The sequence below is a fragment of the Trachemys scripta genome, chromosome 21, assembly GCF_013100865.1.
Source record: "Trachemys scripta elegans isolate TJP31775 chromosome 21, CAS_Tse_1.0, whole genome shotgun sequence".
Lineage (NCBI taxonomy): Eukaryota > Metazoa > Chordata > Testudines > Emydidae > Trachemys > Trachemys scripta.
In genome coordinates, this window is record NC_048318.1 from 3461725 (window position 1) to 3488382 (window position 26658).

At 50.7% G+C, this 26658-nt stretch overlaps 1 protein-coding gene across 5 annotated transcripts in view; it reads left to right on the forward strand.

The window, feature by feature from the left end:
* The window catches only part of ST3GAL4 (ST3 beta-galactoside alpha-2,3-sialyltransferase 4), a 154999-nt gene that overhangs the window by 61884 nt on the left and 66457 nt on the right, over positions 1 to 26658 (forward strand). For 4 of the 5 annotated variants that reach the window (XM_034754767.1, XM_034754769.1, XM_034754770.1 and 1 more), the window contains exon 2: positions 22634 to 22709. The exons of the other annotated variant lie outside the window; for it this stretch is intronic. In XM_034754767.1, the coding sequence (XP_034610658.1) occupies positions 22634 to 22709 (76 nt within the window). The remainder of the gene's footprint in view (positions 1 to 22633; positions 22710 to 26658) is intronic. 5 annotated transcript variants of the gene reach the window in all.

Sequence of the window (26658 nt, forward strand, 5' to 3'; positions counted from 1 at the left end):
TCCATTACCCGTGGGAGTGAGACCACTCGTGTGGACCAGTCATTAATCTGGGCAAGGCAGGCGGGCTCCAGATCAGTGCTGGACTCGTGTAGGTGTCAGGGAGGGGAAAGGTCACCTGAGTTCCTTCCCTGATGGAGACTTTGAATAATGCTCCATTTCCACACCAGAATCCTGTCTCCCGACCCCACCCGGCAAACAAGCGAGTGACCCGTCTGTCTCGGCGGGGGTAGGTGGCCTCGCTCAGAGCTGGTTGTTCTTCTAACCTTGGCAGCTCTGGGCCAGGGAGGGTCGGGAGGGAATCCCTCTGCCTGCTAGACTCCCATTTCGCTTCCAGCCTGGCACTACTATCTCACTGTCTGTGCTCCTGTGCTTACAGGGATTAATGGTGATTTCTGCATGAGCCGCCCTCAGGGCTCCCCCTTCTGTGGTTCTCAGAACTTTTCAGCAAGAGAAGCCCAGGCTGTTTTTCTCTTAACCCTTCGGGTGCTGGCCTTTCCTACGGAGGCAGCTGAACAGAGAGCTAGGAGGCCATGGTATGGGCTATGGGTTACTTCCAGTTGTGCCTGGAGGCCCCAGTCAGGGTAGCCTCCCATTGCGCTAGGCGCTGGACTCGGGGAACGAAAGACGGCCCTGCCCCAAAGAGCTGGCAAGGTGGCTATGGTAAACGGGGGCAGGGTAGGAGGGGCTGGCGGCGGTGCATTGGGCACACAGGCGCCCATTGGGAGCAGACTCACTGAGCTGTTGCCTGCTGTGTTAGCAGCGGGGTTCTGCATTCAGCGGGGTTCCAAGCAGCTGGCCCTTCACTCACTGCCAGGCCGTCGCCCTCTTTCTTAGAGCCCTTCCCCCCCCCCCTCCAGGATTCTTGGTGTCTCTGGCCAGCAGCCTGAGGCTGCATTCCCCTCCTCCTGCCCTGCAGCGAGCCAGGGACAGCCAGGTGTGCTGGCTGCAGCTCCCCGAACTGCCCTTCCGCTGGGATTCCCAGAGAGGCCTCAGAAATGCGCAGGGGAGCGCCTTGTGGGCTTCAAACCTGCCGCTCTTGCCTTGCCGTTCCAGATGTTCCCAGCTTCTCCTGCTCAGGGTTGTGTAACAATTGAGTCAACTTGAATCCTTTCCCGCTGGAGAGTGGAGCAGTGGGGCCCTCCCTCCGTCTGCCGCACTTAACCCCTTGCTGGTGGGACGTTAGATTTTTGGCAAGATGGGTATATAGGGCAGCAGCAGCGACCCAGCTGGGGAGAGCGGTGCCACCCATCCAGGTTTTCCCAGGATCGTCCCCTTTTTTTGAAGTAGCTGTCCCGGGCAATCTGTAAGGGTGCTCCCGTGCAGGGCTGGGGTGGGGTGCGTGTGCTCTGAGACTGGCTAGGGAAGGAGACTGCATCGATCTTTCCCTAAGAAAACATACCTGATTTTCATTAAGCCTGAACGCAGCCGCTGGCTGCCTGGTGCTTATACGGCACATGTGAGAGGGGATTTGGATCAGGCAGGGGGAGGCTGGAATGGATAGAAGATAACAGGAGAAGGTGCCCTCTGCTCTGTGGGTGGATTATGTCTGAAATGAGCAATGACACCAAGTGAAGGGTGGGAAATGGGGACTTTGATGGCTGGGATGTGTCCCGTGCACAAGATGAATGTTCTGCCCTTAATGAAAGCAAGAGTCACTGCAGTGCAATTATTCCTAGGCTGGTAACGCCTGGCAGGTAGATATTCAGTATTCTCTTATTTCATATAGTGCTCCGTAGCCCTGCGGACAGGGCTCTCTGTGTCTATCTAAAATCCAGGCTCGGGCTCCTTCCCTCTGCAGCCCATCAAAGGCTGCGTCAGGCCAGGGGAGAATTCCCATGGGGCAGGGGCAGAGTAGGGTGGCCATGAGCAAGCTCCGCTGTCAGTGGTGTGCTGGGAATGGGGCCATTGTGGGCGCCACAAAGACAGGTCTGTGTGGTGCTGCCACCCATTGGCAGCCTGGTTTGGGCTCCATGGGGGCAGTTTCAGCCGCCGAGCAGGCCAGACTTGGCTCAAAGCCACCTGAGCACCCCCTGCCCCTGGGATGCCAGGTTTGTGCTGCATCTCCAAGAGGCACCCACAGAAATCACTTCCTCCAACAATGAAACGTGGCCATTTCTGGAGTGGGATGTCACAGCTGCTCAACAGCACTTAGCTCTGCACAACAGCTCAGGAGAGGAACTGATGAAAAAAGCCTGAACTGCGGGAGGCTTGTACATAAGAACGGCCAGACTGGGTCAGACCAAAGGTCCATGTAGCCCAGTATCCTGTCTACCGACAGTCGCCAATACCAGGTGCCCCAGAGGGAATGAACAGAACACATAATCGTCAAGTGATCCATCCCTGTTGCCCATGCCCAGCTTCTGGCAAACAGAGACCAGGGACACCATCCCTGCCCATCCTGGCTAGTAGCCATTGATGGACCTATCCTCCATGAATGTACCTAGTTCTTTTTTGAACCCTGTTATAGTCTTGGTCTTCACAACATCCTCTGGCAAAGAGTTCCACAGGTTGACTGTGGGTTGTGTGAAGAAATACTTCCTTTTGTTTGTTTTAAACCTGTTGCCTATTGATTTCATTTGGTGACCCCTAGTTCTTGTGTTATGAGAAGGGGTAAATAACACTTTCTTACTGACTTTCTCCACCCCAGTCATGATTTTATAGACCTCTATCATATCCCCCCTTAGTTGTCTCTTTTCCAAGCTGAAAAGTCCCAGTTTTATTAATTTCTCCTTGTATGGCAGCCGTTCCATACCCCAATAATTTTAGTTGCCTTTTTCTGAACCTTTTCCAATTCCAATATATCTTTTTTGAGATGAGGCGACCACATCTGCACGCAGTATTCAAGATGTGGGCGTACCATGGATTTCTGTGGAGGCAATGTGATATTTTCTCTTATTATCTATCCCTCTCTTAATGATGCCCAACATTCTGTTTTGCCACCTCACTGTTTATCCCTTTTTCCAGATCATTTATGAATCTATTGAATAGGACTGGGCCCAATTCCACCGCAGTTCTACCCAGTCCCTAGCTAGCTGAGCAGGCCAGGGGAACATACAGCTGGTCTCCGGCATACGTCGGGGTTGTGTTCTTGAAAAGGGCGACGGATACCGAAATGATGTATACCAGGGACCCACCAGTACAGTTCTGTACAGTACTCCTCTGAGAGTGCCCCGTCCCTGCTCTTCCCTCTCCTATAGGCGCGGGGACTAGGAGTGCGGGGGATGTTGCAACACCCCCGGTTTTACACGGGACTGCTGGCCCCACGCCCAGGCTTTCACTCCCCAGCTCGGGGCTTGGGTCCCGGCTACCGGCCCTGCTCTTTGGCCGCTGGCCCCATGCCTGGGGCCCTGAGCCCGGGACTCAGTTCCCCGGCCCTGCAACTGGGGCTTGGGTCCCGGCTGTTGGCCCCGCTTCCCAACCGCCGCCTGGGGCTCTGCTCTTGTGGTGCTGGCCCCACTCCCTGGCCACTGGCACCGTGTCCGGGGCCCAGCACCCAGCCCCCCACTCCCAGGGCTCTGCTCCTGGGGTCCTGGCCGCAGGCCCCACGGCCAGGGGTCTGCCACTGGCCCCGCTCGCGGGGTTCTGGCTGTGTGCCCAAGACTCCACTCCTGGCCCCGTGCCCACCCCCAGCCTTTGCCCTCTTACCTCTGTCTGGATCCTCCTGTACCGGAGACACGGCACTGCTCCCAAATGCTGCTGAACAGCTGATTGCGGCAGGTAGGAGGCACCTGGGGGGGGGGGGGGGAGGGAGTTGATCGGTGGCCCTGGGGCCACTGGAAGACAAAAGTACAGTACTATACAATAGGGGAACATATTTCAATTCACCTCAGTCCCGATCCGCATAGCTGTCGTTTGCAACCTACAGTACAGTACTGTTCGCCTGTTGATGAGCAACAAATGTGTGAAACAACGGATAAGGGGGAGACGTATACCAGGGACCCCCGTACTCCACCCAGCCAAGAGCAGTATTCTGGACGTCTCATCGGGTGCTCTCCTCCCGCTGAGGCTGGTGGATGGAGTTATTCCTTGCTTCGAATACACTGTAATGAAAAGAGCTAATGCTCAGAAAAGATATAGGAGGGAATGATCTAATTGTTTTATGGCAGCATTCAGGACATTGACTGGTCCATTAATAACCCTTTCCATGGCCCGTTCTCCCAATAAACCACTTGATTATTGATAAAATACTTGCTAGTAGTGCAAAAGTCCTTTAGGCTACAATTACGTATCTAAAACAAACAGTCCCAGCTAATTAATCTCTGATAAACACGCCAGCTCCGGAAAGCACAAAACGTGTGCGTGGAGTGAGGCTGTCTCGTGGTGATGCCTGGATGTTGTGATGCAACTAGAGCAGTTCAGGAATTTTTCTTTTTTTTTTCTCTTTTACAGAAAATGTTGTCTCTGCAAAATTTGAATTTTCCATTGGGGGAAAATATCTATTTTGCATATGTATATATATATACACACACACTTTCTCTCTCTCTCTCTCTCTCTTTTGGTTTCGGAATGAAACGTTTTGGGTTAGTTAACGTCAAATCAACAGATGTCAGCCTGGGCTGCCATGGTACCTCATGTCCCCCCGTTCTCGGGGTGCCTGGTTTCCTGTCTGGACTGTGGTGCACCATGGGCTCCACTGTGGATGAACCATGGAGGCACATCGTGGGAGTCCCGTGAGCACCGTGCATTGTGCCAGGTGTAATCTGGCTAGGTTCTCATCCAGGTTCTCCCACTGCCTCTGGGTGTGATCTTGTGCAAATGACTTGTGCCTCCATTTCCTTCCCCGCAGGGTGTTGGATGTAGTGTCTGTACATGCTCTGAATATACAGAAGGCCAGGGAGGTTAAGTGCTAAGTAGAAAGGCCCCGGAGAGGTTCAGTGGGAGATTCTAGCCCTTCATTCAAAACAGCCTTTTCCTAACCTCTTCTTGTGCTCCTGCTACCTGGCCCTCCATTGGATTGTCCTCCAGGTTGTGCTTTTCCCACAGGGTGGTGGCCCCAGCAGCGTGTGGGCAAAACGGTGCCAGGATCATGTGCGAGCAGTCATGCCAGGAAGTTAAAGCCCATTATGCTGGCTTGGGGGAGCATTTAGCCTCATTAAGGAATCCTGTGATCCATGGCTTTAAATCACAAGGTTTTGTGTTGGCAGTGACTTCAGTCTAACTGATCTCCGAGCTTCACTCGCTCATACTGGGGTTCGCTCCAGTCTTGGAGAATGACCGTGCGTGGTACCTTTTGTAACAACTGTGCCAGCTGGTCTGATAAGCCCCAAATAGCTCCCCCCCCCCCCCCCCCCCCCCCCAGGCTGTGCCCTGAGCATTTGTGTGGATGCCGACGCAGACGTGAGATCGCTAGCTGTGCCGGGCCCACTCTGCCAGAGGAATCGGGCGATCTTGTGGCAGACTCCACCTGGCGTCGTCGTGCTGGGTCGTGAAGTAGCTGGGCAACGTTGAGGTGCTCCGTTCTGAGCGAGGTGTGGTTGATCTCTGGAGTCCCGTGAGCAGGGACGGTAGGATCGTCAGAAGAAACAGCCGGAAGTGAGGTGTATAAAGGGCATGCCCCTGCTGGGGAATCCAGTTGCATTGTATCTTTGGCTTGCTGAATTATCTTCTTCTTGGGAGTTTTCTGCAGGTGTTGGTGTATCTGGCTGATTGGAGCCAAAGTCTTCGTAGGAATGGGTGGTACTGCGGGGAAATGGTCTATGCCTACCTTGTTGCTGGCTTGCCTCAGGGTTGGCATTGCTTAGTGGACTTTGGCTCTCCGTCAACAGTTCTTGTGTATGTGCGCACACGCCTGTGTGTTTGTGCGTCCGTCAGTCCCCTGTGCTTTCTGCATGATTGTGTTTTGTTTCCCTCACTCCTCCCTTTGTATGCTGCTCCTGGAGGCACCTGTAAGTTTAAGGAGAGGGCAGAAGCTGGGTTTCAAATGGGAGGTGGAGCCAGTCCCTGTCTAGACGCGATAAATAGATCCCCGAGCGCTCTCCCGTCCACTGCTGTACCCCAGCTCGGCGAGAGGCGCAGGCGGAGTCGACGGGGGAAGCGGCAGCAGTCGACTCACCGTGGTAAGTGGATCTAAGTACGTCGACTTCAGCTACGTTAGTCACGTAACTTAGATCGATTTCCCCCCTCTCCCCCCTCCCCCAGTGTAGACCAGGCCTTAGCATGTGAGCAAATGTTCATCCCTGCGAAGACATGCTTTGTTTAGTTTTTAGTTCTATATGTTTCTGCATGGAAAGAGCTGTGTCAGCTGCAGGAGAGTTTGCGCTCTGTCTTAGGATGTAACTAGAGTAAATTCTTGGGGCAAAGCTGCTTCCTGGGAACAAGGCATTGGTGCTAGGCTGTGATTCCCGGTAGAGGGGATTGCCCTGCGTGCTGTTTGACCGTCTCCTTCCAGGGCTGTTGGATGGGTGTAAATAAGACAAGCTACACTTAGAATAAGTCCAGATTCCACACTACTGATTTCTTTTCCAGGTAGATGACTGTGGCCTTGTATTGCTCGACACAGGGAACAGACCCTGGTGTCAGAAGGGCCAACAGTAGGAAATAGGATAACCCAGAGAAGCTTTGGCCTGGGATTGTGTGCCCTACAAGCTGCAGTGTCATGGCTTTCAGGGTCCAGCCCAGTGGTTTGTTGTCCTAATTTTAGCCAGTCCCTGCTAGCAGCTGGCCTCTAGCAGAGCAGGTGAAATTGACAGCAAGCTAGCTGAGTGCTAGTGCCCCCAAGGCTGAACTCCCCCAGGTGTGTCATGTTGCTAGTTTGCCCTTTTCCCCTCCTGGCTTCCCAAGGAGTTCTCCCCATCTGTACTAGTCCTTGAGCCAGCGCTTCCCCTGGCATGGAGTCGAGGGTCAGTGAGTGGAAGGAGTCCTGCGAGAGTAGAGGTTGCAGGCTGCCCAGCGCCCATGCTTCTGCTCACCTCCCTGCCCCCTGGAACTTGGCAGAGGAGAGGGGTGACCCTGAGCAAGTCTCCGTTTCTCTGTGCCTCTGTTTCTCCATGCACAAACTGTGGATAAGACCCAGTTTCATAAGCCAGGCTTTTAGGGACGGTGTTTTAGACACAGCCTGTTTCTGAATGTGGAACATGCCCATGGCTGAGTGGTAAGACCAGTGGTATCAGGACATTGGCTGCATTTCCCTCCAAACAATCCCTCATCATCTCCATACTGCAAACCACTGGATGCTCTTATTCCAACCTGGCTGATAACTTGCTACAGACTAAGCTGGTCGGGAAGCAAGGCCATGCAAACAGCTGCATTGGCTAATTAACAGCCGCCTAATGTGTATTATTGTTATCTTTTTTGTTTACAACAAAGATTCCTGTGTATTTACAAGGACACTTCTAGAGCATTGCGTATATTAACTAAAAAAAAGAGCCAATCCAGAGCCCTCCTGTGAGCTCTTTGTTTCTTGATTTATGGGTATAATGACTTCATTACATGCTGCTGCTAGTAAAGACAGGGTCTCAATGTTGTCTAGTAAAATGGAAATAAACGAGGCTCCAGAAACAGTAACTTTATTTTCCTTTTAAACCATTTTCACCAATTAGGGCTTAAGGATTTTTTTGCATTGCTGGGGTGACTACAAAGTCTGGCCCTTCTCTCCCTGGTGGGAGTGGATTATTCCCAGGATCTGCGTTATTGAAAACATAGAGCTCCGATTGCCTTTCCCCTTGCAGGATCTGCAAGGGGGAGGCTGCATTCACAGTGCTGTCCGCAGTTGCTGCAGATTTCCTGGAAGATGTGAAATTGACCATCTGTTGCGCAAAGCCTAACATCTCCCTAAACAATGTGAAATTCAAACTTTCTGCGAGTGCTGAGCTTTGTGCAAACATGGCTTGGAATCCAGGCACCAGCTGATGTAAATTGGTGTAGTTCCGTTGACTTGACTTAAACCTGAAGACCTTGCCCGGTGCTGGGGGAAAATCAGGAAGTGGGCTTGGTCTGATGGAGTGAAGGGAATGTGATGGTTGTCTGGCAGGCAAGCGTGGGACACCTTCCAGCTTTGAGGAGTGTTGCAGTTGTCTTAGTGTGCCAGTCCCCTGGGCAAGGCCCGAGTGATTCCTTTTTCACGCTCTGCAGGAATGCTAAATGCAGGGGTATAAAACTGGTGAAACTGCATCTACGCAGCAAAATGAACTCAGATGAACAAAACCTTTTGGATAGTAAAAATTCCGGAATGTGTGCTTTTTGTATCATCTCTTTTTATTTCTTTTTCCAGACAACCTAAAGCACTTCAGGGCAAGAAAGATACATCTGTTCTATTTATAGCTAGCACCACAGCTGAGCAACGTAGTTCACACCGCAGCTGAGCGGTGCATAAACTTAGAGTGCTATGCAATGTTTATACAGAAATATTTCAGAATTGGGGAGGAAGGAAGGGCGTTACATTTGGGGCTGGGAATCACAGCCCCCGCTCCAGCTGTTGACCTACCCAAAGGGTACGGCAGTGTAAAGTATCTTTGTGCGGGTGGAAACAATATGGTAGATTCTCGGAGAGTTCAGGATGTTCTAGGCGTGTTCAGAAGCTTGTGTCCCATGCTGAGGTGTGTGCGTGTGTATGTTTAGTTTGTCATCTGTGTACAAAGACCAGGCTGTGGGATGAGAGGCGATCCAGTCTGGACCTCAAGGTTGAATGTCTGTAGAATTGATCCACCTTCCCGTCTATTTGTTTTGGGTTGTCCTTGTAGATAAGAAGCGAGCTTACCAAGTCTGAGATAAGTAGTTCAAGTTTGCAGGTGTCAGCTGTGGGATTTGTGTTAGCACCACATTTCGGTTTTATGTATATTGTTCTTTTCCTATTGGGTGCAGATGTGGTTTTTTTGTAACATCAGTTTCACACCCACTCACAGAGCGACAGTTCCTGCCCCCTAGCACGCTAAAGCTGTGGTGGAAATGGTGGCGGGGCTGTCCGATTACGCTGATTTTATTGAAACTTGCTTGACAAGCACTCCCGTTCTTCATTGTGCTATGGAAAATTCCAACAAAGTCTAACAAACCAAAAAGTGAGTGGAAATTTTTCTTTAGGTGTGTGCTGTAACCTTTCGACTCTCTCGTATGGTTGATCATAAACACATTTCACTGGGTCAGTTTTGGTTCTGACCTATAAAATTTGCCCCCTTCCCCCCCCCCCCCCCCCTCTTCTTTTTTTTTTGCTTTGAGCAAACTAATTTTTCCCCCCCAAGGGAAAAACCAAAGTTATGCAGGTCTCTGGTCTCCTCCCAACCCCTGTGGGGATCTTATGTGGCCTCTGTCACTTTGGTATTTGCACGCTGCGCTCCTTACTGTGTGTGATTGTTTCCAACAACCCAGTGAAGTAGGACAGGCTTGTTATCCCGGTTTTACAGCTCTGTCACACCGATTAAGAGATGTCTCTTCAAAAGAGCTGATGGGTGCTGAACTCTTCTGAAAACCTGGCCCCAACTGCAGGTGCTGAGCACCTGGGAACGTGGCCTTCTGTGGCTCCCTCAAGGTTTCACAAGGAGTATCTGGCTGGGCTGTGAACCCAATCCAGTTCAAAGCCTCAGCCACAGACCTTCCTTCCTGAGGCTACTGTAAGCCCCTCCTTGGGGCAAACAGCATGTGTGTAATGCCGGTCCCTGATCGCTCCTTCCATCCCTGATTCTCCCGCAGGATCCAGGAGCTTGCTGTTTGGGCACCCAATAAGCCTATTTTTGTTTTGGGATCTGCTATGCAAATCTCCTTCCTGCGTGTCCAATCCCAGGAACCCGCCCTGCAGGTAATTCCGATATGCAACAGCCTCCAACTAAAAGAAGAGTCCAATTGGAAACCTGTTACCGAAGAGCCGGCATATTTCCTTCGTAATCAGACCAAGTATAAAGGGTGGGGTTAACATCTCTCTATCTCTGGAGAGTAAGGTCCAGATCCTCAAAGGTATTTAAGTGCCCAGCTCCAATGGGAGTTAGGTACCTGAAAACCTTTGAGGATCTGGGCCTCGCTCTCCCATGGGGAAGGTTGGTCGTTGCGTGTGGCTTTCTCCTTGGCAAAGGAGCAAACCTGCCGGAGTTCTAAACTCTCTCTGCCTCCTTGGCTGCCCTTTTGCAGCTGGCACTGATGAGCTCCAAATCAATCCGTATCTGTGTCGAGCCTGCACCTGGAATGCTGGGCACAGCCTTGCTGATGACTCAGTACCAAAGATACCAGGAGGAGAGGTTTGAAGGGAGGGCGGCCAAACTCTCCGGAGGTCTTGAGGCTAGGTTTGATCAGGAAGGGTAAAGGAATGTAAAGAAAGGAGCGATGGGGAAGATAACATCAGGGGGAGAGTGACTGGTTCCCACACAGCTCTGCCATAGTTCGTCACTTCTCACCCACAGCCCCCTCTGCTGTTCTAGTCCCCTGCTCTTTGGTACAGCTCTGAATCCTGTCACGAGCTCCCCCCGCAGCTCTGCCGATGCCCCGCAGTCCAGTCCTGCCCCCTCCCTTCCACGCAGCTCTGCGGGGGAGGGATAGTTCAGTGGTTTGAGCATTGGCCTAGTAAACCCAGGGTTGTGAGTTCAATCCTTGAGGGGGCCATTTAGGGAACTGGGGTAAAAATCTGTCTGGGGATTGGTCCTGCTTTGAGCAGGGGGTTGGACTAGATGACCTCCTGAGGTCCCTTCCAACCCTGATATTCTATGATTCATGTGCGTTAATCCGTCCGTGCAGTATCTCCTCCAGGTCAGACGGATCCTGCCTGTTCCATCCCATTGTGTCCTGTTATAAATGACCCCTCCCTCCCCCCCGTTGGGGGAGGCCCTAACAAATTGCTTGCACTCTTGTACCTTGCCACTAGCCTCCTTGTTCCCCTGTAGATGAATGTGTCACTGTGTCTATGCTCCATCACTGGCCATTTTAAAATCCAGATTGGAGGTCTGGCTAAAAGCTCTGCTCTAGGAATTATTTGGGGGCCGTTCTCTGGCCTGTATCATACAGGAGGTTGGACAGGTGATCACCATGATCCCTGCTGGCCTTGGAATCCATGACTATTTAAAAACCATTCCCGACTGTTTAACAATAGCTGTTGAAGCTTGTACTTGTGAAATCGCCTCCCCCACAGATCCCGGCTCTCAACCTGAGGGGCTGAAACTGAAAACTCCGTCTGGAGTCTCTGAGCTCTTTAAATATTGAACCAAGTCTCTCCTCTCTTTTGCAGCATTGAATGTTTCTATTTTTTCTCCACTTAGGCTGTGGGAGAGAGAAATTCATTCAAACTTCATGCTTTAATTCCCACCCCCCTTCTCTCCTTCAGCAGCTGTACAAATATGGTTCTTAAGCAGCTGAACAAACATTAGAAATAAAATAAAATACCCCCTCCCCCCCAAAAAACCCACCCCTCTCTGCTAGCTCAGCCTGGATTCTGTAATGTTACATACAATCATAGAATATCAGGGTTGGAAGACACCTCAGGAGGTCATCTAGTCCAACCCCCTGCTCAAAGCAGGATCAACACCCCCACTAAATCAACACCCCCACTAAAACTACATCCCCCAGCCTGCCTGCCAGCTCCTTTCAGCTGGGGCTGGGCGAGGGGAGCTCCTCTTAGACATTGCAGACTCCAAATCCCTTCTCCCCGCCCCCCCCAACCAAACTCATCTCTTCAGCCAGGTGACCTGGCTTGGTGGCTGTTGGCACCCTGCATAGGCAGCCCCTAATAAGCGTGGCTCCTCCCAGATTGGGGGGAGGGGAGATCCTTGTCTCAGGAAGCTACTCTGCAAGGAAGTCCATGGTAGGGAGATGCATCCTACAGGGATGGGGTAGAAACTGCTGTACAGCCACGCCAGCAGCAGGAGGGCAGGTGCCGTTGTGCCCTCTGCCAGGGATAAATGACTGTGGTTCTGCTTCCAGAGCTCCACCTGCATCGTTATTCCAGGGCCTGGGAGTGGCTAAGGAACAGACTGTGAGGTCATGTAACAATATCCCGGACTTAGCCCTTGGCTGCCTGGTACAAAGCACTTGCTCTGGGGCAGAACGCACCCGTCATGCTGCTGTTAGAGGAGTGCTGAGTATATCTGGTTAGAATGCAGCTGCTGTACTGAAAGCGTTGAGTATTTGGTTGCCCCTTTTGGTATTCGCACCAACTGCTACTAGCTTTCTTCTTCTCTGCCTCGATCACAGTTTTGGGCTTCCCATCTAGGATGTACCTTTCTATTCCCTCAGGAACACCCTCTAAGAACTGCTCCATTTGTACAAGGAGAGACAGATCTTCCAGAGCCTTAACATTTGCTCCTGATATCCAGGCATCCCAATTTTTTACAATGTGGTAGGCGTGTCGGGAAAATGCCACGTCTGGTTTCCACCTTAGGGCTCTGAACCGCTGACGGGCACGCTCGCGGGTTAGCCCCATCCTAATTTTGGCCTTTTGTTTAAAAAGTTCATACTTGTTCATGTGTTCTTTAGACATTTCAACTGCCACCTCTGCTAGGGGTCCACTGAGTTGTGGCCTCAGCTCCACTGTATACTGGTTTGGAGGGAGGTTGTACCCAAGGAAGGCTCTTTCAAAATTTTCTAAGAAGGCCTCTGTATCATCGCCTACCTTGTATGTGGGGAATTTCTTGAAATGGGGAGCGGTACCTGGAGAGGGACTGTTAGGGCTACCTGATTGATCCAGCTTAGCCTTTTCCACCTCCAAGCGCTTCCCCTCTCTCCTCTCCTCGGCTTCCGCCTCCCAGCGCTTCATCTCCAAGCATTTCGCCTCTGCTTCCGCCTCCCAGCGCTTCATCTCTAGGAAGAAATTCCTTTCTTCCGCAGTTAGAACTTGGCCTGGGTTAAGGGCATCCCTCCATCTTGGCATCTGGATCCTGGATTGGAGAGGGCTGACCCTTCCCTCCTGGGAAATCTCCTGTAGCCCATTCCCTCTCTGCATTTCTGTCATGGAGCTGGATGTCTGGGCTTGATCTGGGTCTGTCTTTTCCATGGCGTGCTGCTTTGGGAAGACTGGTTGCTCTAGGGTTTCGGTGCCCAACCGCAACCTCATGCACAGGGCTGCCCTACTCTATCCTAGCTATTTCGTTGCCACAAAGCTAGAAAAAAAATAAACTGCTTGTTGGACTCCCTGGCTTGGCAGACTGAACCTTTTGCATGCCTGTTCCCCCTCAGGCAGAAAAGAAAAGAAAGAAAGAGAGGAAAAAAAAACAACCCTTCCTGGCTTTGCAGGCTGCCAAAAGGAAAAATGTGTCCTTTTAAAATCCTGAGGTCTGTGCTTCTGATTCAAAATGATCCCACCTCTGCCACCATGTCAAGGCTGATTCCCCTCTGGCACTTTGAGTGCAGAAGGTGGGGGCCCACAAGGATTCTAAAAATTAATACTGACTACTCCAGGCTTGTATTCAATTTCCAAGGTTACAGCTTTTCTCTGACCTTGGATGGGTAGATGCTGCCACGACCCAAGTGCAAAAACCCCTTTGAGACCCCTGGAATGCACACTTGGGAATTCCTTCCTGTGGGGTTCCCTGAAGCCCTTTCACCCCCCCCCGGGGGGGAAGAGCTGAGAAAGAAAACAAAAGAAATCAGCTGTTGCCACCAGCTAATTAAACAACATGTGCACAAACCTCTTAGGGACACAAAAATGTAATTCTGTTCTTAAAAAAGGTAAATGTTATTAAAAACAAAAAGAAAGAAAATACATCTGGAACTTAGGCCTTTTGCTAGGTTTTAAAAAAAAAAAAATAATTACAAGGATTAAGCATCAAGATAGCTTCTTGAGGTCCAGCTTAAAGGTTACAAACAAAACAAAAGCGCCTGGGGTTAGCACAGAAGAGTCCACAAGCCATAAAGAAATAAAAGAGAGAAACCTAATTGTGTCTTCCTAGACATTTCCTGATCTACTTACATATCTGGGGTTTCAAATGAGTAGTTTCTAGGTAGGATCTGATGATTTTCATACCTGACCCAAGCTTTTACAGCATAGCTCCAGCCCTGTCCCTGCTCTCCAGGAGAACAACAGACAGGCAGACAAAGGGGAAGTTTTCCCCCAATTTTAAAAAGTTCTAGCCCTCCCATTGGCTCTTTTGGTCAGGTGCCCACTCCCTCGCTTTTATCTCTGGACTTTTTAACCCTTTACCGGTAAAGCAAGTATAGAACAGCTTCTAACAGGGATTTTATAGCTAGCTGTCTGGGTGCCCATAAAAGGGAGCTATCCCACATCCTTCATTTATCACAGGTGGTTACCCCATGGAGGTTGGAGACTCCCAGCCTATCTGCTGTATGTATAATGTGTGTGCTTTGGAGCAAGGCAAAGGTCAGCCAGCCCTCTAGGCAGGGCCTCTGTGAGCTTCAATGCAAGAGACTCTGTGTCTGCCCATGGGGTGCTGGGCACCATGTGTTACTTTAGCCTGTTTTTTAAGGGGACGCTCCCTAAACAAGTCTCTCCTGACACCACAGATGTTTCAGTAGCATTAACACAACCTATATGTCAGGTGCAGTCTGGAATTTCTACTTATTTCTGTCTAAAAATACTGGCCTTGTAATTTAGTTCTAAGAACCGCTTCCGCAGCCCACAGCAAACAGAAGGGCTTTTTCCCTTGAAAAGGCAAATCTGTTTTAGTCAAGTGATGATCTGAAATTAATCAGAATTAATGCAGAGTAAAGCGTGCCAACGTTAACCTGCCTTTATGTTTGTGTTGCATTCTCTGGAGAATGCCTACGTATTTTTCTTGCTAATGCATGTTTTTGCATTTCCTTTTTCACTTCTCCTCTAGAAATGCATGAATGTAAAGGCTTTAGAACAGTGGTTCGCAACTAGGTGTATGCACACAGGTCTTCCTGGGGTACATCAATTCATCTAGAGATTTGCCTAGTTTTACAACAGGCTACGTAAAAAGCACTAGTGAAATCAGTACAAACTAAAATGTCATACAGACAATGACTTGTTTGTACTGCTCTATATACTATACACTGAAATGTATGTACAATATTTATATTCCAGACGATTTATTTTATAATTATATGGCAAAAATGAGAGAGTCTGATTTTTCAGTAACAGTGTGCTGTGCTGTGACACTTTTGTATTTTTAAGTCTGATTTTGTAGGCAAGCAGTTTTTAAGTGAGGTGAAACTTGGGCGTACGCGAGACAACTCAGACTCCTGGAAGGGGTACAGTCATCTGGAAAGGTTGAGAGCCACTGGTTTAGAAGCTACAGTAAAGTGTGATGGAATGAGTTAAAAATCTCTTCAGAGAGCTTCCTTCATTTCTTAACATTGCAACCTCCTCTAGAGACAGAGAGGACTCCAGTTTTGCACTTGCAATGCCTGAACTGGAAATGCACAAGTAGGAGATTTCTCTCTTCACAGCAACTTTAATTCATGCTTTAGAGCATTCCCGAGACAGTGCAGTCTGCACTCCCATGGGTGTGTGTGTGTGTGTGAGAGAGAGAGCGAGAGAGAGCGCGCGCGCACTGGTGACCTCTGCTGGAGCAGAACAGATGAGTGGTGGTTCTAAGGGAGCTGCCCCTTTCTGCTTGCCAAGCGAGCAGGGCTGGTGCTGGGTAGAGATGGGGGCATTGATTAGGGCTGATCTGGATTTCAGACTGTAAATCCATTATGCTAAGCCGATTTATTTTCTTCACTCGTCTCGCTGCATCAGTCTCGCCAATAAATATGCCAGGCCACATTCTGCTTGCAGCAGCAGCACCTGTACCCTGACCCCAATTCCCACTGAGGCTGGGCACTTGCAGAGGGTTAGTAACTGGAGCAGCATTAACATTAAGGAGAGCAACACTTGGGGGGCTAGAGTGCCTCAGTTTCCCTCAGCGGGCGGCCCACGGGCACAAAGTGAGTCAATGTAGAGCCAGGACTAGAACCCGGGAGTTCTGTCTCCAGTGCTCTGCTTTGACCATTAGACAGTACGTAACCATGGGATACTGCAAAACATGTCTTCTCTGTGGGACTTGCCCATTCTCAGTGATGGCCCATGACCTCAACAGCTGGTTGTTACCCTCCATCCCCCGGCCCTCTGAAAGATTTCCACTCCTCTGAGACAAGCATTGCAAGCAGAAACTGGGAGTGCGGACAGGCTGCTGCAGCCTGCGGCGGAAGAGACAGAGTTAACTCGCTCTCCAAAACGTAATGGGAGCTAGTTTGGCCCTTGGATGCATAGCCTCTTCATAAAATAGTTCTGGAGTAAGAGAGCAGAATGTGCTCAAGAGGAGCTGTTAGCCATCAGCTACACTGTGGTGTATCCTTGCTAATGGGGCCACTAGCAGGACTGAGACCTTAATGTTGATGGCGTTGACCAGCTGTTGTATAATGGAATCTTGTTACTTCAGTATTCCAGATGTGCAACCTGTTTGGGGACTGTTTTCGCTGCAGCCCAGTCCAAGAAGTCCTCATTGCGGATCTCACATGTGTGTGCAAGTGCTGGGAACGTATTCATGGGCTGTATTTATTAATGCCACGCTGAGGTTGAGATTGGAGCTTCACGGAAGTCATATGAGGTTCCCAGAGCAGCTGTAACTCGGCGCGCCTGGGTGTTACAATGGGATCTTTCATTGCGTGACAGTCATAAGACACTGCGTAATGACGTGTGAGAAAAAGTTGGGTTTGAATGCAAACGTTAGCTCCCCTTGGGCTCTTGTTTTATCAGCTCCTCCCAAGGTAAGCAGAGTCCAGCTTGGTCAGTGCTGCAGAGGGAACCTCGAAGAAACATGTCTAGCCTTCTTGGAAGAGCCGGTTGGTACGTGCTAAGTGGTACTTTTTCCTTCTGAGCCTGTACTGCATGCAGGGACTCTAAGACGTGGCAAGGAGGGGTGCTGTGCTTCCATCTTGGCAGATATGTAAAACCAAAGGCTGGAACTACAGATCCCAGGAGACTCAGAGGAACAGCTGAAGAATAATGTGTTGAAATTTTCCCTAGGATAATTGTGTGTGCAATAAAAGGTTTTATTGACCCTTCCTTGACAATATTTGCATAACTGTTGTGTGAGTAATATGCATCTCTGATTCCTGCTGATAAAGCCATGATGATGTGTCCTTGCCTGCTGACTCTCGCCACTGACCAATGAAATGCAGCCACTTCTGCGATGGATCCGGTCAGCTGATTGCCAGCATGCAGCCGCGATACGCGGGTTCTCGGATGGCGCTTCAGGCTGAGGAGGGCTTGGGTTCTATTCCTGGCTCTGCTAGTGATTTGCTGTCACCTTAGCCATGCTGCTGCACGTTTCTCTGTCTTGGTTTCCCTCTCTGTAAAATGGGGATAATGCTACCTTCGCTTTGAGACCTAAGGATGAAAAATGTGATAAGTGCTTATTCAACCTCCTCCACGTCCATCCTCATCATCCTCGCCCTCCATGCTTTGGATTCTCTTGTCATTTACCCCACTGCCTCTCTAATGTTAGCAAATCCCAGTGCTATAGGGATGAGGTCATGTTCTGCATTTTCCCATGTGATGTGTGCAGGCTTCTATTTGTTCTTTGTGTGTGCCCAGACGGGGTCCTCATTGCATTCCACACACGCTACGGCATCAGGTGCTGGTCTGGGGAACATACATCTTGTAGCCTGTCACTCAGGTAACACGCACGCCGGAGCTGGAGGTGGCTAGTGGCTGCCTCTGGGAGCGATGTGTGATCAGAGTTTATGGAGCAGCCTCTGGGCTTGAGGATTGGAATCCTGCCGAGTGAGTAAAAAGCAGAGCCCAGTTGGAATGAAGTTCAGAGTCTGTTCCCTCTGCGTGGTTACAGTACACTGACTATATACAACACAGGAGGTGTCTCGTACCTGTTCTGTGCTATTAGGTAACATCTCCCATCCTGCACCGCTGCAGTGGAGACTTGAGCCAAACCTGCCCTGGGCTGCTCTGATGGAACCCCTGCTATCTGCTTCCTCTGGTGTTCTAAGGCGTTCATATTTGTCCGAGTGAAGCGGAGATTTGCTAGGGGGAACTTCTGCTGTACTCTGAGGAGTAGGGAAAGAGGCCGGCTCAGGTTGCTTTGCTCACGTTGTATTTTGCCTGGAATCCTTGCAAACCGTGCTCTATCAATATGTACCTTTCACATGCATGTTGCACTCCTGAGTTGTTTGCCATTGAGAACTGGATGGCTGCATGTTTCCCTTAAGGGCGTACTGGTGATCTGGTCACCCACTTGTTATAGACTGTTTGGTGTTCACGTGAAACTAATGGGGTTCTTTCTTCTAGTGGCACAGGTCCACGTCCTTCTCCTTTGCCTCCCTTCACTCCAGTCTTGGCAGAAAGACCAAAAGGAATGAGTTGTGTGTTCGGAACTCCTCCAGAAGGGGTCCCTCCCAGGCTGGATTGAAACATGTTAGAGCAGGGCTTTCGGGGGGGGGGGGGGAAGGGGTGTGGAAGCTGGCACTGCTTCAGCTCTCTGGCTTTCATTGCTCTCTGTCCATTCACAGGACAATTAAACTCCAGTGATGTCACTCTGAAACATTCCAGCAGCACTAAATAAGCTTCTCTGCCTGGTGAAAACCTGCTATGGGAGAGCAACTGGAGAAGAGCTAAGCTGTGCGGTAATGGCTAGCATGGGCAGGGGGCCTGGTTAACTAGATCATGCTCTCTTTGACCTACTAACTGAATGGGCAGCTGATGGCCATGCAACACATCTAATTCTAATCATGACTGTCGCAAAGGTACTGGAGTGTAGAACGGGGGAAGCTTGCTGAGTGATCCGAGGAGCGCTGCCTGGTAGGGTGGATAAATGGTTGGCTCACAAACAGGTTGTTGGATTGGGAGGATGTGTCAGGTGGCTCAGGATTCACATACTTGTCTCTCCAAGCGGGGCGGTGTAGTAAACATAGATGATCTATTTAAAAATACGGGGAGGGGAGACACTGAAGTGGCACCCGATTCGGAGCAGGGAGATGAGGTTTGATGGGGAGGAGTGAGCCAGGGAAAGAACAACTCTCAGTGGAGATGTAGAATTAGTCATCCAGAGCTCCACTCCCAAGGAGAATGAGGATGATGGTGGGCAACAAACTGACTGCATCCCACCGCTTCTCTTCTGGAAAGCCCGGATACCGCTGTGAGAAGCTGACCTCGTTTCATGCTGGGCCCTCCCTGCAGAGGAGACCCTTGCTGGTCCTTCTTTGACTCTTACCTATGTTTCTAAACTGGCTCTTGCAGTAACAGCTCTGTGATGAACGTGACCTCTAGATTAGCATCTGACGAGCGTTGCGTGCCTCAGACTCATTGAGTCATGCCACACACTGTGAAGTAGGTACTGTGACGAAGTTCCTCCTCTATCTTGGTAGGTCCTGCGCTTATTGGCGGATTTTCTTGCCTCAGAGATTCACCATGTGGGTTGGGGAACAGCCCAGAGACCTTCCCCTCTGGAAGAACCCACAGTCCAGGTCAACTGGGAGGTCTGGGAAGAACCCGGGCCCGCCCTCTACTCCGGGTTCCAGCCTAGGGCCCTGTGGACTGCAGCTGTCTATAGTGCCTCCTGTAACAGCTGCATGACAGCTACAACTCCCTGGCCTACTTCCCCATGGCCTCCTCCAAACACCTTCCTTATTCTTACCACAGGACCTTCCTCCTGGTGTCTGATAACACTTGTGCTCCTCAGTCCTCCAGCAGCTCTCCCTTTCCCTCTCAGCTCCTTGCGCCTCTTGCTCCCAGCTCCTCACACTCCCACCACAAACTGAAGTGAGCTCCTTTTAAAACCCAGGTGCCCTGATTAGCCTACCTTAATTGATTCTAGCAGCTTCTTCTTAATTGGCTCCAGGTGTCCTAATTAGCCTGCCTGCCTTAACTGGTTCTAGCAGGTTCCTGATTACTCTAGTGCAGCCCCTTCTCTGGTCACTCAGGGAACAGAAAACTACTCATCCAGTGACCAGTATATTTGCCCTCTACCAGACTCCTGTACCCCACTAGTCTGGGTCTGTCACAGTACATGATGATGATGATGATGTTTGTTGGATCCGTTTTACAGATGGGGAACCAGAGGCAGAGAGCGGTTAAAAGACTGGTCCAAAGTAATTCAGTGGCCAGCTGGGCGCAGGAGTCTTGCTCTAACTACTAGGGGTTACTGCCTTCCATTGCTGAAAAGAACAGCATGCAATAGCATGTAAGTGGGGTTGCAATTCTCACTAAAACCTAAAAGTGAGAAGCAATGTTGCATGTCCCATCAGACTCCAGGAGGAGGACGCAGAGCAATAGGAGTTAGGAACCCCTCCTGGAGGTCAGCTAAAGCTGGAATGGCTTATGAGGTAGTTATAGCAAACCCATCAGAGATGAGGAAGGTGAGAGAAGATGACTGTGGATGGTAGTTAGGGGGAGCCTTGGCCTACTGAAAGATGCTTTCTCCCTCTCTGGTTTGTAATCTCCAGAGCGACAGGGCTTCCGTTGTTTCCCTTAGCAGGCTAAGTTCCAGTCCAAATAGATCCTGCCGTACCTTTGCCAGGACTCACAATGGATGCTTATGGACCGCAAGGTTCCTGGTCAATCAGCTGAGGCCAGCAGTCCGGAGAGGTCCCCATCCTCTCTAGTGCCCTGGCTATTAACTGATTGCGCTGGGGGTGATCTTAGCATCAGGATCCCCACAGCATCCCTGATGCTCCATGCACTGAGATGCTAACACATTACCAGAGACGCAGCAGATGCTGCACCAGGACTGTGCCTGCGGCTCTCCACAAGAGCAGCCTGTGGGTGCAGGAAAAGGAGGGGTGCGTGTGTGTAAAGTTTTATGCCTAGGATCTGGTTCTTTTATATCCTCTCTTAAACATCCCAGAGCAGCAGAGGTCTGTGTCAGCGAGAGGGAACCCCACGGGCCAAGACCCGAAACTTATCAGAAGAATCCAGGCAATTCAGCTCTATTTGTTTTTTCTTGGGGCTGTTAAGTGTGCCGTGCCCCTTTGATGAACTAGGTATGGCAGAGCACCCGCCCTGGTTGGAATCTAAGCAGCCAGGAGGCACAGCAGGGCCTGTGGTTATTGCTGTGACAGATTAATATACATAAACATCCTCTTGAGAAGATTAGGCTAAGCCACCCTGGGCTGGGCATTTTCAAAATCAGTCAATGAGTCTTGAAGCTTGCTGCTTACAGGTGGGGATGCTGCATCTCACCAGCAGCACAAATGGCTTTGAGTTTCAGGCACCAGATGCCCCCCCCCTGCTAATCTCAGGTAGCAGCTTCTGTTTCTGCTCAAGAGTTGGGATCGGTAACATCGTCCAGGGTGAAATAACAAGCACTGCGTGCGGGCTCTGATGGGATGGCCCCTAGTTGCACAATACTAGATCACGGTAGCAGGAGCAATGGAAGAGATGGAGGGGGAATTATCTGTTCAGAGGTTGAATTCACAGCTCAGCCGGTGTGTGGTGAGATACATGGGGACATTTGTGTCCTATAACTCCCCAGCCCCAGCACAGTGGGTTCTAGTGGCTCTGAATACAAGAATCAATTACATGATGCAAAATTTACTCCTGAGGGCATTCTGTGCCAAAAAATTAAAAATTCTGCGCGCAATATTTTAAAATTCTGCAAGTTTTATTTGTCAATAAATAAATGCAGAGTCTCCAGCATGGCAGTGGGGAGCACAGGCCACTGGCTGCATGAAAGTGGGAGATCACCCTACAGCCCCTCCGCCACCCACCCCTGGGACACGGACTCAGCAGTGAGGCTGCACCCGACCCTGAGACAGCACAGACCTGGGCCTGCCCCAGAAACACCCTGGGGCCTTGCTCCTCTGTGCCAGGCGCACCAGGTGTGGGGCAGGCAGGCTCAACTAGGCAGGATCCAAGTGTGGAGGGGCTCAGTGTGGGGGGATCCAGGTGTGGGGCGAGAGGTTTCTGTGTGGGGCAATCTGGGTGCAGGCAGCTCGGGGGGGGGGGGGGAGGGGGGGGGGGGTGTGGATGCACGGGGGCTGGTGGGGGGGGGGGTTCCAAGTGCAGGGGCAATGAGACCCTGCAGGGGCTTCCAGGTGAAGGTGGTTGGGGCTCAGCGGAGGGGACTGGGTGTGGGGGGGGTCTCATCTGGGAGGTCTGGGGGTCTGGGTGCAGCTAGTTAGAGGTCAGTGGCATGGGGATCTGGATGTGGGGGCTCAGGGTGGTGGTTTAGGGTGGTGGTTTGAGTGCTGGGATCTCAGTGGGGGTAGTCTGGGTGAAGAGGTAGGGCTCTGGAGGCAGGGGGTCTGGGTGCAGGGGGGCTCCACATGCAGGGGTTAAGGTTCAGTGGGGTTGGGGTACGGGGTGAGGCTTGGCGGGGGTGTCTGGGTGTGGGAGGTCTGGATGCATGGGGATTAGATGGATGGGGGAGCAGCTCCTGGTACAGTGACCCCTCCTCCCACAGGTGAGGAGCGATGGGGGCAGGAAGCAGGGTTGGATGCTGTGTTTCCTGCAGCTGGGGGAGGTTTCTGGGTCGGTCCAACACAGCCCCAGCCACTTCTTTCAGGGGAAGAGGAAATCCAGTCCTCTCCTGCCTCCAGCTCAGCCAGAACTAGCAGCTGATCCCTGCTCAGGATAGGAGCCACTGGCTGGGGTGTCCCCAGCCCCACAGTGATTTACCGCTCTGCCGGCTGCTCCGGGTGCCTGAAATGATGTATCTGCTCTAAGTCATTTTTCTGCAGGGAAGCAAAGAAATCTGCAGGGGACATGAATTCTGCGCACACGCAGTGGCATAGAATTCCCCCAAGAGTAACAATTCCCTGTATGCCACTGCACTAAGTACTCCTTCTGTCTCTTGTCTTCCTTTGATAGGGGAAGGAAGAGTGGGATTGTAAAGCCCCACCCTGCGGAGGTGCTGCCAGCTCGGCTTTGGAATGAGGGGACGGATGTAAGTAGACTCCTTCTCCCCCAGCCCCCCAGCTGTTCCTTTTATTTTTTTACTTTTCTCCAAAGGAAAGGAGGGCAGAGTGGTTCAGATGTCACTATTGGCAGCACAAGAACTATTGCACTGAGTGCTAGGACAACGGTTCTATAAGGGACCCTGCTCCCTCTTAGCACTATGGGAAGGGCCAGGAGGTCATGACCCCTGTTCACGGACCCCTTGGGTTGAGAACCCCTGCACTGGGGAATAGCCAGTAATTGTGTTACCTGAAACAAAGACCCATATGTCCTGTAAAGAGAGCATCCCAGTAACTTTTCATCCTCTTCTTTTCTGATAAGGGTTCTTCAGAACCCGTGACCCCATGGAAACACCAGTCTTCTATTTACCATTAGCATTTGGAAGGTGCCCATCACCAGCAAAAAAACAGTCATGGGCTCTGGGTCTGTGAGGCGTGAAAGCCAGCCCTGCCCTCAATCCTCCCTCCGAACTCCAGGCTGATCTAACCTGGATTTGATCCCGTTCTGTATTGTTTAGCGGCCCATGCATTGACCCGTTGGAGCAGGGACGGCTACGTTCACATATGACCGCAGGGATGCAGAGAGACCCCCCCTGGCCCGTTCCACGTGAAAGTAATGTTACATGTTTCGCTCTGTGTGGGAGGTAGTCCGACTCTGTGCAGGCTGCATGGTCCGTTTCTGAATAACAGGATCACAGAGCTGTCACGTGGCCCCTTGAGGATGCATACATGAGTGTTCTATGCAATTTCAGGTCAGATTAGTGACTTGCTGGGAAACTTAAACCACAAATCCTGTTAGTCTCTAAGGTGCCACAAGGACTCCTCGTTTTTTTTTCCTGATACAGACTAACACGGCTACCACTGAAACCTGAATCTAGTGCTGTCATTAAGGTGTAATTACTGCGTGTGTCTGTGTATAGCCGAGCAAAATGTTAGCTGCTACTGCTGGCCAGTGAATTACCGAGTATCACGGTGGAATGCTTCCTTATTTCTGTTGTTCAGTAACAGAAATCATATGCAAATGCTTCCCCGGAAGCAGGGTTTTATTTAATAGAAAGGATTGTGTCTGGCAAAAGGTCTCCAGGTACAATCACCGGGAGAGAAGCAACAAGCGGCAGGGGGCGCTGGCAGGGATGCCTGGGCGTGGGTGACTGTAGCAAAACCTGTTTTCTAGGGTAGTGGCGATTTCTCCTCTCTGCTCAGTGAGAACAGAGGGTGGGCGGAATGCAGCAATGAGCACCCACGAGTGAGGTAGAATCCTTCTCCGGCTGAGCGAAACATGCCCGGAGGGGAAGTGCAGCTTTGCTACGGAATGACACAGACGTGATGTTCACGTCACTTTGCTGTCGGGGAGTTTGCCAAGGTCGCTACCGGGGAGCTCCACCGTGTGCAGTAATTAAAGTGAGACAGAAGGTGCAATGACAACAGGGTGGGGTGGAAATGACCTGCTATACATGGTACTGGCTAGCTGGCCAGAGTTCTGCGTCTCAGTGTGCAGTCTGTGCCGATTTGTATTGGAAATAGAATCAGTTCAACAATATACTGCGCCCTTGGACTCTTATCTCTGACCCAGCCCTGTTGGTCTGTGCTCTCTCCAGCTGCCCAGTTTGCACAGGCTGCCCCCTTGGGTTTGTCCCATGGTGTCCCCCGAACACGACACACAACGGTTATTGCATTTCCTTCCCGGCTTTCCTGCTGCTTGGGCTAACACCAGCCGGTGGTCTGAGCAGCGCCAATCACAGTCCACCTGCCTTGGCTCTGAGTCACCAAAGTCCTTCCCACTTACGCTCACATCGGAGTTTATGCATGTGTCTGCGTCCCTTTGAAGCCAATGAGATTTAAGCATATGCTTCAGAGCTTTGTTGAACTGAGTCTTCTGGGAGTGGAGGACTGATTCTTAAACTAGCCTTGTTGGCTTTCAAACTGGGCAGAGACCTGTCCCTGTGAGGCCTCCATATCATGCCTCATCCTTATCCGTGCTCTGACCCATGTGCGGTGTCAGGGCCCTATCTCTGTGCTATAGGTTGGCAAGTGTCTAGGGGCCCCACCCAGGGACTAGGACCCCATGGTGTTAGGCTCTGTACAATAGACGCATACCCGTTTTTTTGTAATATAGCAGTGCCAAATCAAGTGTTGAAAGTGAGATGCTGTAACCGAGGCTGCCGTTCTCCCTCCCACTCCCTCAAATCACTGGCCTCTTCTAGGCTAGAGTGTTCGCTGTTGTAATGTCAGCCCAGCACACGGTATGCCCAAGGGAATCCACACAGTGGTGCCGAAAGGAACAATCCCAAGCTATCGCTCATGCTGCTCTGCCAATCGATGGAACCAAAGACAAGGAGCGTTCCATCCCTCGGAAATCCCTTCTGCTCCCCAACCTTGGATGCCAACAGCGGCAGTAGTGTGATCTAATGGTTAGAGCAGCGTACTGCCACTGGGTTCTGCTCTTTCCCTGCTATGTGATCATGAGTAAGTCACGGGAACTGCTGCACAGCAGAAATGAGTGGAGCAGCCTTTTCCTGCTTCGCAGGGGTGTTAATGAATAAATGAACGTAAATCGCGTTAAGATCCCCAGATGGAAGTCTCCCTGGAATGGCAAAGGAGTGTTACTGATGTGGCTCCCTTCAATGCCGCAAACAGCTCGGAGGCGTCAGGAACGTAAAAGTACGTCTCCAGTAACTCAAACTGCACCTAAGCCAGATGCAGCTGCAGCCTGCACTAGGGAAACTTCCGCCTCTGGAATGATGCAGATATAGCTACAGGGGCTGGGGGTGGGGAACCCCTACAGCTTTACAGGGTGGGAGGGAGCCGCTAATGTAGACCCCACTGCAGCACTGCAAAACGGACCTTCCCTAGCAACTTCCATCGCGGTTTGGAAGGGTCACCTTCTGGGTGTAAAACAACCCAACGTAGCTAGAGCTTTCCTGTATAGATCAGGGTGTTCACAGGGGCCAGGAGAGCAGGCCACTGGTCCATCTTGCTGCTAGCCAGTCTCTGCCACTCTAGAGGAGAGCAAAGAGACCCCTTAATTCGCATGGCTCTTGTGTGGAGGGAGGGGAAGACTCAATGGCAAACATCAGGTCAGTTCCAGTTTGTAGTGGAACAAGTAAGGTGCCAGAGGAGAGGACTGATTTCAGGTGGCAACGAGGCTACAGGACTAGGTGAGCCCTTAACCAAGGACTTTATTTCTCCTGCAAATAGGGCTTTATTAATGTTGTCTTTGTATTAATGAAGACAAAAAGCTCTGAGTACACAGGTTTCAGAGTAGCAGCCGTGTTAGTCTGTATCCGCAAAAAGAACAGGAGTACTTGTGGCACCTTAGAGACTAACAAATTTATTAGAGCATAAGCTTTCGTGGACTACAGCCCACTTCTTCAGATGCATACAGAGTGGAATAAATATTGGGGAGATATATATATACACACATACAGAGAGCATAAACAGGTGAGAGTTGTCTTACCAACTCTGAGAGGCCAATTAAGTAAGAGGAAAAAAAAAAAACTTTTGAAGTGATAATCAAGATAGCCCAGTACAGACAGTTTGATAAGAAGTGTGAGAATACTTACAAGGGGAGATTGTTTTTGAAGTTTTTCTGTTGTAATCTATCTCCCCTTGTAAGTATTCTCACACTTCTTATCAAACTGTCTGTACTGGGCTATCTTGATTATCACTTCAAAAGTTTTTTTTTTTTCTCTTACTTAATTGGCCTCTCAGAGTTGGTAAGACAACTCCCACCTGTTCATGCTCTCTGTATGTGTGTATATATAGCTCCTCAATATATATTCCACTCTGTATGCATCCGAAGAAGTGGGCTGTAGTCCACGAAAGCTTATGCTCTAATAAATTTGTTAGTCTCTAAGGTGCCACAAGTACTCCTGTTCTTTTTTCTGAGTACACAGTGCAGGATGATGCAGTGCGCTCGACACTCCCAGACAAGAAAAC